The 15650-nt window shown below is 43.5% G+C and overlaps 1 protein-coding gene across 1 annotated transcript; it reads left to right on the forward strand.

Moving 5' to 3' along the window:
• The first annotated feature begins 1497 nt into the window (after window positions 1–1497).
• On the forward strand, window positions 1498–7843 carry PDE12 (phosphodiesterase 12). Its single transcript, XM_039482701.1, has 3 exons — window positions 1498–2984; window positions 5349–5427; window positions 6568–7843. The coding sequence occupies exons 1-3, from the start codon at window positions 1659–1661 to the stop codon at window positions 7008–7010; spliced, it is 1848 nt and encodes a 615-aa protein (XP_039338635.1). The 5' UTR covers window positions 1498–1658; the 3' UTR covers window positions 7011–7843.
• Window positions 7844–15650: the final 7807 nt, after the last annotated feature.

Raw genomic sequence — 15650 nt, forward strand, 5'->3', positions numbered from 1 at the left:
TAACCAAAATAGCTATGCCAGTAAAAGCCCTACAGCAGATTAAGTTAAACTGGCAAAAAAGTCTTTATTTTATTTAGGAAATTGGTAAAAGTTATACAGGCAAACCTTTTCTAGTGTAGACAAGGCATAAGTCTCTGTCGCAGATCCTCAAAGGTATTTAGTCACCTAACTCCCATTGACCAATGGGAATTAGCTACCTAAGTACCTTTGAGGATCTGTGCCTCAGTTTCCTATTGATACAATAGGGATAACAGTACTTTCCTATTTCACTGGATCATTGTGAGGATAAATTAATCAAAAAAGAAAGATTGTGGGGTTGCTATATAACTACAACAGACATTTGTTCTTACTGCTAACTTCCCCAGTAAAGTTAACAAAACCACAAACTAGACCTTTGATCTAGGAAAGTGATGAAACTTACCAAGGACCCACTATGATAACAATAGTAATATCTAGTTCTTATACTGCTTTTCATCATTAGATCTCAGAGCACTTTACCAAGGAGCTCAGGATCATTCCCTCCTATTTTACAAATAGAGAAACTAAGGCACAGAGAAGTGAAATGACTTACCTAAGGTCTTCTTGACCTTCCAATGCCTCCCTGTGAGCAGACTTTAATGATCACACAGAGGAAGCTACAGGACTGAGGTCTTAGTCGTAATTATGAATAGTTAAATTTAATATTACAAATGACTAACACTTTTCTAAAATGACAGGTTTCAGAGTAGCAGCCGTGTTAGTCTGTATCCGCAAAAAGAACAGGAGTACTTGTGGCACCTTAAAGACTAACAAATTTATTTTATTCTAAAATGGCTCTTTTTATCTTTTGTTCAATAAACATGAAACATTCTGAACCAGATTAAGTAGAAAATAAATCCAAACCTCAGGCATCAATGACATGTATGGTGTGTTATGCTAAAGAATGCTTTATAAAAGTCTGAATTTTTTTAGGAGACAAGTCTTCCTCTTTTCACATCTCACTTATTTCGGAGAGTGAATCTCTTCTTGCGGGTTCATTTTAGGAAGTGTTTAAAGGCTCTCCCTCGGGGGGTGCAGGATTTTGCTGTTAATATCAGAGATACTTAGTGTTTATTAACCTACTTCATCCAAACTGTCCCAGCTGCTTAGCCCTGGAAAAGGGGACTGAAGAGAACTGATAACAGGCCCAGCGCTCACTAAGGCCTGACATCTCGGGGAGGGAGAAGGGACAATTCCCTGGAAAGCTTCAAAAGACACAGATTATCCAAGGAAACCACTTAGATAAGGCTCTGAGAGCTACAAAGGGGCGCCATGACCCCAGGCTGCCAGTTCCCACCCGACCTCCAGCCGCGGTACATGCTCGGCAGGAGCAGCACTAGGTGTTTCTCGCTTCCCACGCGCTTTACTAGAGACATCTTTCTACAGGAAGTAAATAGTCAGCACTTCCGGCCTGTGCTCACGACGGCCTCCAATCACAAATGCATTTCCCATAGTTGGGCCTCCCCTTTCGTCATTTCCGGTATCTGACCACCCCAGTACCCATCAGCACTTGCGACGCGCCGCTCAGCTAGGCAGCTTTTGCCCGGGCGCGGGTTTCCGGGCAATTGCAAGCGAATGTGCTGTCACCAATGTGAGGCTGCCTTGGCGCGCGGCCCGGAGCCGGAACGCCGCGGCGGCTGATGAATGGTAGATGCCGGGCCGGCTGGTTCATGTGGAGCCTTCTGTGGGGGGAGCTACGAGCCGCTGCCGGCCCGAGGAGGCTCCTCTGCCGATCGGCCGCTTTCCTCAGCAGCGGCGACGCGGTTTGCCCCGGCCCTGCCCGCGGAGCCCCGCCTGGCCACATGGAGCGGGCTGTGGTGCGCTGCGTCCCGTCGGAGCCGAAGATGAGCCTGTGGTTCGTGCTGTGTGACGGGAGCGCCAAGCACATGCAGCGGGACCAGACGGAGCCGCTAGGCCGGGCCTTGGCCCGCATCGCCACCAACGCCGGCAAGGGCCACGCCAAGGCGGCCAAGAAGAGCAAGAAAGCTCGGGCGGAGGCGGGACCGGCCGGGGAGCCGGTGGCGACGGCGCCGCTCGCCGTGCGCCTCTTCTCGCGGGACGGGGAGTCGGTGGCTGAAGACGTGTCCAATGCCGAGGCCTGGCAGGACGGCGCCGTGCTGCAGATCGGCGAAGTCAAGTACCAGGTAGAGCGGAACCCGCCCTCCGTCACCGAGCTCCAGCTGCCCCGCTCGCTGCTCGCCGGCTTCCCCGTCTGCCCCAAGATCCACACCGAATTCGGCGCGCCCCAGCACTGTCTCTTCCGCTGGTACCGGGAGCAGCCAGGGGGCGGCGGGGACGAGCCCTCCCCGGGGGGCGCCGTCTGGGTGGAAGCCCCCGTCAGGGACCGCGTCTTCACGCCGACCAACGCGCACATCGGACTGCGCCTCAAGCTCCACTGCACCCCGGGCAACAGCCAGCAGCGCTACGGGCTCCCCCGGGAGGTGGAGAGCAGCGGCCCCGTGGAGGCCGGGCCCGGCGCCTGTACCTTCGACTCCCGGCACCTCTACACCAAGAAGGTGTCCGGGGAAGGCTTAATCCGCACGGTCTCCTACAACGTTCTGGCTGACATCTATGCTCAGACCGAGCACTCGCGGACCGTGCTGTACCCCTACTGCGCGCCCTACGCGCTGGAGCTCGACTACCGGCAGAACCTGCTCAAGAAGGAGCTGGCCGGCTACAGCGCCGACCTCATCTGCTTGCAGGAGGTGGATAAATCTGTCTTCGCTGATAGCTTGGCCCCGGCGCTGGACGCCTTCGGCCTCGAAGGGCTCTTCAGGATCAAGGAGAAGCAGCATGAAGGCTTGGCTACTTTCTACCGCAGGGATAAGTTCACCTTGCTTAGCGAGCATGATATTGCCTTCAATGAGGCCCTGGTCTCTGACCTACTGCACAAGGAGCTGCGGGACAAGCTAGCCCCCTACCCCTTAGCCCAGGAGAAGGTGCTGCAGAGATCCTCTGTGTTGCAGGTACCAGCCGCTTGTACAGCAGCTCTGCCCCACAAATTGGGTGTGTCCAACCCCCAGGAAGTCAGGCTGTCACTGTTCAGGAGGAGGGGTCGCTATAGGACTACTGGTGGAAGGAAAAAGAAGGGACAGAGCAGCGATAGAGTAAAAGCTGCTCAGGCAGGCAGAGCTGTGATTGTGAGTAGGGTAGGAACCATAGGCTGTGTCTACACTACAGCCGGGATCAATGCTCTGAGATTGATCCACTAGCGGTTGATTTAGCAGGTCTAGTGAAGACCTGCCAAATGAACAGCAGATCGTTCTCCAGTCGACCCCTGTACTCCACCCCGATGAGAAGAGTAAGGTAAGTCGACGGGAGAGTTTCTCCTGTTTCTCCTATTTCTCCCCCCCCTGGAATGACTCGACCTAAGGTACATCCATTCCAGCTACGTTATTCAAGTAGCTGAAGTTGCGTAGCATAGGTCGACTTACTGTGGTAGTGTTGACATAGCCATAGAGTCAGTCTATGCTGGAGCAAGCCCTTGTCAACATTATAGGGGAAATTTGATCTAAGCTACGCAATTTGAGTTATGTTAATAGCGTAACTCAAATTGATGAAGCTTAGATCTACTTACTGCGGGGTCCACACTACGCGATGAGAACGGGAGTCTCCCCCAGCTCTTCTCAATCCAGTGGAATACAGGAGTCAATCTTCACTAGACCCACTAAATCGATCACCAATGCATCGATTGCTGTTCGTAGATCCCCCAGTAAGTGTAGTCCAGCCCTAAGTCGGGTTGGCAACCTCTGGCATGTGGCTCGCCAGGATAAGTACCTGGCGGGCCAGGCCAGTTTGTTTACCTGCCGTGTCGGCAGGTTCGGCTGATCGCGGCTCCCACTGGCCGCGGTTCGCCATCCTAGGCCAATGGGGGGGTGGGGGGGAGCCGTGGCCAGTGGGAGCCGCAGTCTGCCGAACCTGCCAGCGCGGCAGGTAAACAAACTGGCCCACCCATCAGGGTTCTTACCCTGGCGAGCAGCGTGCCAGAGGTTGCCGACCCCTGCCCTAAGTTATGGAGGGTTTTGAGAATTAGACAGAATCTCACACTGCTTAATGTGTAAAACAAGGAAATGTGTTTTAATAGCGGCAGTGTCACAGTCTATGGCATTCAGTTGCCATTCACCCAACTGGGTACGCGGGGCCAGTGTCAGTTCCTTTCCCCTGATTTCTGCCCTTTAGAATGTGGTCTTGATAAAAATGTGATTGTGCCAATTTTAAATGATGTATTCATTTTCTTTGGTTTCTTTCTGTCTTCAGCCCATTTTAAAGTGAATTCTTAATTGTGATATAACAGAACATTGGAGTTTGTCAGATGTTCTATAATATCAGATCTAATTTTAGTTTCGAAAATATTTTTATTCTAAATTTTAATAAACTTTGAGGCATTGGCTATCTGATTTTGAAACACTGTAGACATACAAGTGGGGTGTGCATGTGAGATACTGACTGCGTGTTAGTGACATTAAGAAAATTAAGGCCCTGATCTTGCAGATAGTTAAGCAGGTGCATAAATATTCATGTTTGTAGACCCATTGACTACTCTCAAAGTTAAGCATCCACATTAGTGTTTGCAAGATCATGGCCCATGTTAGAAATCCCAGTAACTGACATAGAGGCCTGTGGCAGTGACAAATATAATCTCATTTACAAGGCTTGAAAAATCTACTTACCCCAAGAGCCAGTGTGAGTAGGAAACTCCCTGGTGCTTGATAGCAATCTAAACGTTTTTGTTTAAAAAAATTAACTTCCCAAACTAGTGCAGTGGTGGCTTCCACAGTGCAGAGAAACAACTCCAGTGTTCTTTCTGCAGAAGGGTGGAAGAATGGAGAAGGAAAAAACTTGGGAAAAGCTACACCAAGATCTTCTTTTACAGGAAAGACAGTGAAATGCAGAAGAAAAAGTATAGCAAAAGCAAGAGACTTGATAGGCAGGGCTGGTAAAATAGTATTTGGCAAATACATTAATTTTGCTGGAATTTGTCAAATGACTTATTTTACAAACACTTATTTTACTAGTTCTAGAACTGCTAAAGTACTATAATTGTCATGGGTCATGGCCTTTTGTGGGGGAGAAATGTTCTAATGGCATGTGTAGCTAGTATACATGGGCTATTTCCTGTCAGGTACACTTTTTTCAAAACCTGTTCATTGCTTATAATATTTTACTATAACATTCAAAATAATGTGTAGAAAGAGATGTATAAAAATGAGAATTGTCACCAAGGTACAAGCTGATTAATCACTAATAATGCATAATTCTAGATAGGCTCATAGAGGTCTGTAAAGCATATTCTGATTTAACATTTTGTAAAAGTGTGCTGTTTCATGCAGGTTTCAGTTCTTCAGTCTACAAATGATCCTTCGAGGAAGATTTGTATAGCCAATACTCATCTGTACTGGCATCCAAAAGGTAACTTTACGAATGTTGTATACAAGTATATATTATTAGCTAGATTTAGTAGCATTCCTACACAACTAGAATTTGCATTTCACACTTTTCTGAATGTAAGGATTTCTCCCTACTTCTTACAATTCCTCACCTTTCCTTATGGAGGTGAGGATTTCCTTAGTTCATTCCTTCTCAAAATGGGATCTTTAATTGATGCACCAACCTGATTGGAGGATTGTGTTATAACATTATGGAATGTAGTCTTGCTTGCTTAGGAATGTTCAGAATATAGCTGAAGCAAAGATTATTGTATTCTACATTCCACCCCCAATCTGTAATTTTCTAATATAGATGGGTTTACAGAGTGTGGCTCCCTCTGTCCTCAATGTAACTGATGGAGCCATGTTGTGGTATTGACAGCAGAGGAAGCAAATTGGGCCTCTCAAACCATGTCTCCCTTCTAGGCCCAAAAACTAGGAGTGGAGATTACCTCCTGTTTCTTGGTGTTCCTAAAGGGTGTAGGGGCAGAAAAAAGCTACTGAGATGGTGGTGGGGAAGCCAGTGGCCCATTAGGCTAGGGGCTTAACTGAAGAAGTGAGCAAGGGTGAAAAAGGCCCCTGCTCAATCCTTAGCAAAGAAGTTATTTGGTTTCTCTAGATCAGGGGTCAGCAACCTTTCAGAAGTGGTGTGCCAAGTCTTCATTTATTCACTCTAATTTAAGGTCTCGCGTGACAGTAATACATTTTAATATTTTTAGAAGGTCTCTTTCTATAAGTCTATATAATATTTACTTTACATACAACAAGAGTTTAGTTATATAAGGTTCTTAAAATGTTTAAGAAGCTTCATTTAAAATTAAATTAAAATGCAGAGCCCCCAGGACCAGTGGCCAGGACCCGGGTAGTGTGAGTGCCACTGAAAATCAGCGTGTGTGCCGCAGGTTGCCTACCCCTGCTCTAGATTCACTCTTACTTGGGAGGGGAAATTGCAGGGGTATGTTTAAAGATGCACAGTCCCTACAATCATGCACTGAAGTTGAAGCCTTGCTAACAGTTTTAAAATGTATATTGTTGCAAACTATCAGTCAGCAGTAGTTTATAAAACTCATTTGAAACTACTGAATAAATAGAATACTTAATTAAGATGCTTTTATGTTCATAGGTGGAAACATCCGTCTCATCCAAATTGCTGTAGCTTTGTCTCACATTAGGCATGTTACATGTGATCTATATCCTGGCATACCTGTCATATTCTGCGGTGATTTTAATAGTACACCTTCAACTGGAATGTATAGTTTTATCAACAGTGGCAATATTGCTGAGGATCATGAAGACTGGGTCTCTAATGGAGAAGAAGAAAGATGCAATATGTCTCTAACTCATCCTTTCAAACTGCAAAGTGCTTGTGGAGAACCTGCTTATACAAATTATGTTGGTGGGTTTCATGGATGCCTGGACTACATTTTCATTGACATAAATGCTTTAGAGGTTGAACAAGTAATTCCATTGCCAAGTCATGAAGAAGTTACCACCCATCAGGCCTTGCCAAGTGTCTCTCATCCCTCTGATCATATAGCATTAATATGTGATTTAAAGTGGAAATAAGACTAACATTTGCATGACATTTGTTCCAGGCCTTTAAACAAGGAATTTGTTTACTTTAGGGGAACTTAACTTGTATCCCGGCTTATATGTAACTTTATAAAGACAGAAGCTAGACTGATTATTGGAAAAAAGTTCACATGCCTGTCATTTCGATTATAAATTTCTTATTGAGCGTTTTGTCTGACTGTTCATAACATTTGCATGACATAGCTTCTCCATTCCCTTTTTCTACACTAATAGGAAGTCCAAATATATTTAAAACAGATGGGGATGTTTTAAAAAAAGAAAAGTTAGATTATCATACCTTTTTATAGGTGTTTTTAACTGATTAAGAGATTATTTTGTTACAGATGTATGAATAATCTAATTTCTATAAAAGTACATGTGAACGGAACCCTGTTTATATAATTCAGAATAGGATATAAAAGAGGGTAAGCAAATGACTTGTGCTGAATGAAATCAAAACTACTTTCAGTGCAGGACAAGTGTCACCACCTTCTTTTTAAATAATCAAAAATATAAATTTATTCATTAAGCATTCCTGATGCTTCCCTAGGCTTTAGCGAGCTGCATGTTCAGTGTACTCCTACTTTTTTTGACACGATACTTTCTGACCAGAGACCAACATCTGAATAAGACTTGTACAATCAACATAAAACCATATTAAATTTTAGGATTAAAATGGTTTCGGGAACAGTGTCTTTGCCCACTTAATGTATTTGTAGCTACTGAAAGGCTCTTTAAAATAAATGAAAAAATCAGATTTTAAGACCAGTTGTTGATTATTGTAAACCAGTATCAAGTTTACTAAAAATAAAAATGTAAGAACTATATTTACTTTTGAGTATTGATTCCTGCTGTTATCTAATCTTATATCTAGCATTAGAAAACATACTAAAAGTTTTAGGTCAGTTTCCTAACAGTTTGGGAAGGAGCTTTTTAAATTTTACTTGCCAGTTTTTGATTTGCAGGAAAGAATTAGTTTCTTCTGGAGAACAATGTCTTCCTGGTTTGGGGGGAGGGGAAGAAAATAACACTTCACATAAGTAATATGTATCTAATTCTTTGGGTGAAAATGCTTAAAGGTGACTTGCAAAGATTTTTAAAAGTTGGATTTGCTCTATTTTTTCCCATCATAAAGGTGGCCTACTTGCTCACATTTTTCAATCTAGCACTATCAAGTCTAGTCTTTCTTGGAGAATATTTGAGATGTCTAAGGATGTACATTACCATAATAATATAATTGGAGATATACCTAACTTGTAGAACTGGAAGGGACCTTGAAAGGTCATTGAGTCCTGCCCCCTGCCTTCACTAGCAGGACTAAGTACTGATTTTTGCCCCAGATCCCTAGGTGGCCCCCTCAAGGATTGAACTCATGACCCTGGGTTTAGCAGGCCAATGCTCAAACCACTGAGCTATCCATCCCCCCCACTTAATGTAAAGAGTTAATTATTTAAACACCCACTACCCATGGCTTCCTTTCTCCAAAATGTTGGTCATGGAAACTGAAAAGATTCTGCAAACAAAAGATTTATACTGTTTTACTAATGCTTCTTGTTTCAGTTGATAACTTTCCCTTAACTCCAGCTATTATTGTCCTCATTTGACTAGTTTTCTGGTTATTAGTGCCTTCCAGGGCAAAAAAAAGCTCTGAATGTCTAGTGCTTAAAAATCAAGTAGAATTCTCACCCCTATCCACAATGAAAAGGCACATATCATGCAGATAGGAACACTAGAAATGCATTAGAAGAGTGTGGCTTCCTCATAGTGCAAAAGTTAAACTGAATATTTAAAATGAAAAAATTTACTAAACTGAAAACTATGGGGATGCACAGACTTAGGACATCCAAAAAACCGTACCTGACTCTGCTCCTGTTGCTTGACCCATGGAACAACCAAACAGTGAAAACTAATCTGACACTCAAACAAGGTCCATACATATACCTCATAATAATAATAAATACAGTGGTAGCATTTTCATAGTACTATACATGCTGATACGGGCAATTGTTCCGTGGTGTTTTCAAAAATGTGATGTGTGAGGCTCCCATGAGCTGAACCCTTAATTATGTGACGGTTGGTACCAGTCAAACTAGTATGGGAGGGGTCTAAGTATTGCCACTCTCCTTGGCACCTCATGGGCTGTAGAGCCTCCTCACAGGGTAGGTGGCTGCTGCTAGGCAAGGATAGGGACTGAAGCTGTTACTGCCTCCATGGTGGGAGAGAGTAAAAAGAACAGGCCTGGAGAGGAACTCCTTTCTCTCACCAAGAAAAATGGGAGGAAAGTCCTAGGGCCCAAGGCCCAAGCACATGCACTGTTACCTCTCCCTGGACACACTATTAGAATGGAGCCTTCCCCCTTGTGACTGGTGCTGGCGATGGGAGTAGAGACAGACACTGCTGCTGCTGGAACAACCAGCAGCAAACTTTTACTTTCCAGCCCTCAGAGCCTTTTCTGGTGTCAGAAGTGACTTCCTGGAACTCTTCCATTGAGGGGAAGAGAGATGATTCTTAGAAGAGAATGAGTGCAGCAGGCCTAAGCTGAGGGGCTGGATTTCACCTATGGGTGGGATGATGGTGGGGAAATATGGGTTAAGAGGGTTGCTGACCATGGAAAATTAACACCCACTGTACATTACTACTATGAGCACACAACTGGTGTGGATTACTGTGGGATGTTACTATAACTTATAACCTGCTGCTCTCAATTTGTTTTCATTTGTTGCATTTTATATTTAGATTGTAAGCGCTTGAGTAGGGAGTGTTTGTGAAGCTTTTGGGTGCTCAAAAATAAGTGATGAAAGATCATTTTGAATCAGACTAATGTACATATGTAAAAACAAATGCCATAGGTACATGTTTCTACCACCCTGCTTACCAGCTATGTATCCATTGCACCTTGCATGTAAGATATTTTGATTAAAGATGTTTTCTGATAAGGACTTTGAGTCTTAAATCATGTATTTCACCTGTGATGGTGAGGAACTCTGGGGCAGAAGGCTTTTTATTCTTGTACATATTTGTCTAGGGTAATTCTCTTTCTGCCTGCCTATTCTCCAGTGTGGCCTATATCTTTGTGGTTCAGAATCATATAGCCAATTCACCATAGTTTACATGTACAAACTGTAGCAAAACTGCATCATCTCCATTTATCTCCCTGCTGTGTGTAGCTTTTGAAAGCAAGCTATCCGGGGGCCTCTCAGACTTCATAGATTTGTGAACTCACCATCTCTGGTAACTAGTGTCATGGAAAAAATATGTATGTATGTATTTCTAACTCCATGCAGTGTAGACAGAAGTAGAGCCACTGCCACATGGTCTGTCAGCTCTTCTGTCTACCAGCAAGAAGCCTTCCATGGTCATGGACCACAGTTAGATAAGTTCTGAAGTAAAGCAATTGCAATATGTGGATGCTCTTGCTTTGGGAAAAAGTAGTGCTGAATGAAACACATGATTGTGAATAGAGTTATTGAGAGGAAGATCTTTTATGTTGGTTTCACAAAGTTCTGTATAGCCATTCAGCAAATTTATCAGGATTACCCTATAGGACAAACTTTTTGTGCCTCAGTTTCATATCTATAAACTTTAGCTAATACATCCCAATTACTGTAAAACACTTGGAAGGCCTCCAAAGGGGATAAAGAAGTGCTATGTGTGCTCTGTTGAGTATACAGAGGTTGGATTTCAGAATGCCTAAGTATATTTAAACAGATACAGTAGCAGAGGAGGAAGGAAATTTTGATGGACTCGCCCCCTGGCCTAGTAAGCAATTAAGGCAGCTGTTTTGCCTTTAAAAATTATGAGCAATGCTCATAATGGCATAACACCTCCTCATGGCAACTGTGCAAGCTTGTGCCAGATGTAGCCACTGTAATGAAGATTTTCCTCACTCTCCTGCTTTTCAGATACCTGTGGCTGTACCAATGGGCTTGTCTGAGATGATATAATTAGTCTCTTTGGAAAGGGTGATTGAGACTTGATGCAGGCAGTACAGTGGCACAACCCAGCATGTCCGGTAAGGGTATGGGTAGTGAGAATGTTGAGGGGAGGATACATAGCTGGGGAGGAGGGACCAGATAGGACAAGCCCCTCTCTTCCTGACTTTACTGTGTTACCTGAAGGATGAAGGTAGAGAGGCTACCTCTCTAATCTGGTACATTGCTGACTACACAGCTGGGGAGTTGGATATCACCACCCTCAATCCCTCAGAGAGAGGGGACTCTAGTATCAGGTCACTGATAACACTTGGCTCCAGCTATGGGTTGGGGGGGGTAAAAAGAGAGGAAATCAGTAACAATGTGGAAAGTAGAAGGGGCTATGATCACAGAGACCAGGGGTTCCAAGGCATTTAGGCCCAAATTAGAGAGTAGCACCTGTGCAGACTTAGAAGTTAGTAGCAGAGCCTCCTCAGGCTTATGGCCCATGTATGAATGAGCCTGAGATTAATCATGTGGTTGGTGACCCGTCTGTGTCATTTTATCAGCTACTGGGGACAGGAACCTGCCTATCAGACATCTGTGCTAATGATGAATAGGCCACAAAGTGGACAGGAGCTGGGAGGGTGGCATAGAATCACAGTTCAGTGTGGCATTAATAGGTCTAACTGAGGCCAGGTTGTAGACCACCTCTCAGTGGCTGAAGCAGCTGGTATTGATCTCTCTACAAGGAACAATTTACAGCATGAGAGCCACGTTGCTGATTCTTGGAGAATGAGTGACAGAACATGTCTTGGCACAATGTTCTACAACAGAGCAAGCACCTAGGGTGTCTAGCCTTAAGGGAACTCAACCCTTCACAAAAAGGAGAGGTATAGTCATACAGAAGGCCTGCTGGGGTTATGTGTCATACCAACCTAGCCCCATGAGCAAAGATTAACCCTATGCATAAGGGATTACAGAGTAGGAGTTTAGGCTTTACACACACCACAAATTATACCCTTCCCCTCATTTTCCTTTTGCAGCAGAACACCTACATGGTCTGACAAAAAACTAGGATGAACAACAGAAAGTACTTGCACTGGAATTGTACACCGCATAGAGCTGTTCACAATTTAATACATAGCACTTTTTCTGTCTGCAAATCATTCATGAACTACTGCCAGATACTGATCAAATAGTTTATGCAAAAAAGTTTTGCTGATAAGTTGCTCATGAACTGTTCACTTCAATTAGTCATTATTTGGGATGTGTGATGAGGGAGTTGACTCATGTTTCTGCCCTGTATTTGGATTACTAGAATTTAAAAAAAAAAAGCAAATAATAATTATGGATGCATATGAATAGCCATAGCTATATGCCATCATGTGAAGCACAATTATTGCCCCAAGATTCAGGCAAATGAAAACCCATTCATATAAATGAATCACAAAGGGAACAAAAAACAGATGATCTGTTCTGAATTCAACCTCCCCCCCTCCCTCCCCCAAATATTTAGCCATCTCAGCTATAGAATATTCCTAATCTTTTGGTATATACAAATATATAAAAATTTAATATAATTCTGCATGAAGTTATGTTAAAAGAATTTTAGGTCAATGCCAATCTGTAAGTTGTTCATTATATTGTACTGAGTTCCACATCCAAGAAAGAGTAAAAATTCACCTTCAGGAACTCAGGATTTCCTCTTACAGCAGTAAGAACACCAGTCATCTCCATTAGTCTTGTGTGTCCAGATCAGAGAGTTAGTTTCCAAAACACAATCTCAGTTTGAACAGATTTTGGAGATGGAAAAGACCTGTTAGTGTGTTGGTCCCTCTTTCATTTTAAAATACTCTGACTTCCATGGCAATTATGCCTGAGCAATGACTGCATGGCTAGACTCAGAAGCTGCATCAGATATAAACAACTACTATAAAAAGCTAGTGCTTTTTAATTGTAGGATTAGAAGGGACCCCAAAAGGTCCTCTCATCCACACCCCTGCATGCAGGTATTTTTACTTGGGTGAGGAGTGAGTATTCTCTAGACCATCATAGATCATCAGGTTTGGAAGGGACCTCAGGAGGTCATCTAGTCCAACACCCTCCTTAAAGCAGGGACCAATCTCCAGCCAGATTTTTGCCCCAGATCCCTAAATGGTCTCCTCAAGGATTGAACTCACAACCCTGGGTTTAACAAGCCAATGCTCAAACCACTGAGCTATCCTTGGTAACTGGTTTGTCCAACCTTTTTCTTAAAAGCCTCCAGTGATGGGGATTCTACAGCCTCCCTAGTTAATTTGTTCAAGTGCTTAACTACCCTTCCAGTTAGGTTAAGCGTTAGGAAAAAACTTCCTAACTTTCCTTTATTGCAGTTTAAGCCTATTAGTTCTTTTCCTGTCATCAGTAGACAAGGAGAAAAATTTATCACTTCCCTCTTTATAACAACCTTTTACATAGTTGAAGGCTTATGTCCCCATTCACTCTTCTCCAGCCTAAACAAACCCAATTTTCTTCCCCAGTCTTTCCTCAAACATTTTTAGACATTCCATCATTTTTTTAGTGCTCTCCTCTCGCTTTTCTCCAGTTTGTGCACATCTTTCCCAAAGTACGGTGCTCAGAACTGGACACAATATTCCAGTTAGTAAAATAATTCTTTGTCTGGCTAAGAGCAAAAGGGGATGAGGATGGGTTTTAACTATTTATATGGCCCTTAGCATTGTGTGTGTCTTAGTGCCTTCACTATAGAAAGGCATTTATACAGATTTACAGTGTACCACAAAACATGTGTTAATAGTGAGGCAATACAAGGAGCATTCCAACAGTGGCTCAGAAGGAGGCTTCTTGAGGATGACTGAGGCCCCACCAGGGAGCAAGATGTCTAACTGTAACTTAAGTATGAAGAAGGCCTTAAAGGAATTTAGACACTGTTGTGAAAGAAAAGACTGAAGGTGGATGTACCAGAGCATGGACATGTAAATATTGCTGCTAGATGGATCCTGAAAGAAGCAAATAGCAGTGCTACTGGTTTCATGAATTGTAAATAGTTTAGGATCTTTGGCACCTCTACTGGATCCAAATTATTTGGGGCTGCCCCTGCGGGGGGGGGGGGGGAGGGGGAAACCTTTTATACTCTGAGTAAGTGTTCCTGCTTTGAGAATTCTCTGAACCTGTAGGGAGCAGTCTGTCAGATCAGCCAATATCCAAACATTTAGATGTCTGGATGCAGGATCTGACTTTGGTTCTGAGACAGTACATCTGGCAGCTGTATGGGAGATCAGATGTCTGAAGCAGGTCAGGCAGCTAAAAGTGTCTGGGCCAGTAAGGAACTATCAGGTTGACAACAACTTTATCCTTCCTGGTCTTGGAAACTATCCTGGTGATCAGGGGAAGCCGTGGGCAGGTAGAGGAATCCTCAAAACCACTAAAGAAATGGTGTTCTGCAACAAGCACAACTGCAAGTTTGGGCACTTGGAGTTGTCACTGTGGAGAACAAGTCAATATCCAGTGTCTCAGCCATTCTTTTAATCAAATCCTGGAAGACTTAAAAACTCATCCATGGAGGAAGTCAAACCACTTCACCTGGAGAAGATGATGAGATGACAGGAAGCTGTTGTTCTCGACAAGCTGTGGTTGGGACTGGTGAAGAATGTGGAGGGTTTTCTTCAGAGAAGGAAATTAGCATCATTTACAATTTTTAGAGCAAGTTTCCTAGAATATAGTTTTGCTCTCCAGGGAGCCCCGTCTGGCCATGGTTGGTAGAGATAGTGAGGTGAATACCAGGGTGAGATCTATCCTGTGGGTTTCTGATGACTTCCTAGTACCCCTCAGAGATTTCTCCCTCAACTCTCAGACTCTCACTGTACAACCCCCAGAGGTGAAAGGACTTGCCTAGAATAAAGAAGAAAAGGAATAAACCTCCTCCAGAGACCTGGGGCATTCAAAGCTACAAGCATGTTCCCTGGGTGGAAGATGGGGAAGTGTTCACATATGGACAACTCCAAACAACAAATAAGGAGCTGTAGACTTAAGGTTGTGCATGAGGCTGGTAACTACCACAAAAACAAAATTACTTCAGAAACACCAGGAGCCATAACAGTATGCAGCAGGCTCAAACAAGAGATCAATTTTATGATGGACACTGGTCAAATCCATAAGGAAGCCCATGTCCTGAAAAGGCAAGATCAGTCATGAAAATTGGATTCTGGAATGTGAGAATATACAAAGCTACTGAAACTGCTGAAGTAATTAATGGATAGAAAGACCACAGACCTTTGTCACCCCCATCCTGAGATTTGTCCTGACCAGGCCAGAGAAAGAGGATCCAGATTCCACCACTATCACCTAACCACCACCTGGGATGAAATGGGACTGGACTTTAGCTAGAGCAGCTGCTGCTGTTAATCTCAACTATCTTATCATCATATTGTCTTGCAGTCCGTACCATAGGCTACTCCTGGGGGAGGTGGGGGGGGGCACGGAGAATTCTTCACCCAAAAAATTAAAAATTCTATGCATGTTTTAAAATTCTGCATTGTGTGTCAAAACACAAAATTATGCCAGTTTCAATTATTTCGGTAATTTATTTCCAAATACTTGTCAGCAAGTATGTCCGTAACAATACAGAGAATAAAAAAGATTCAGGAAATGTTTTTTGACAAATAGATTCCTTACTAGGCATATTCATACAGAACTTTGAGTAATAATTCATTTAAACTACAAG

Source organism: Mauremys reevesii, linkage group 7, assembly GCF_016161935.1.
Source record: "Mauremys reevesii isolate NIE-2019 linkage group 7, ASM1616193v1, whole genome shotgun sequence".
NCBI classification, from domain to species: Eukaryota; Metazoa; Chordata; order Testudines; family Geoemydidae; genus Mauremys; species Mauremys reevesii.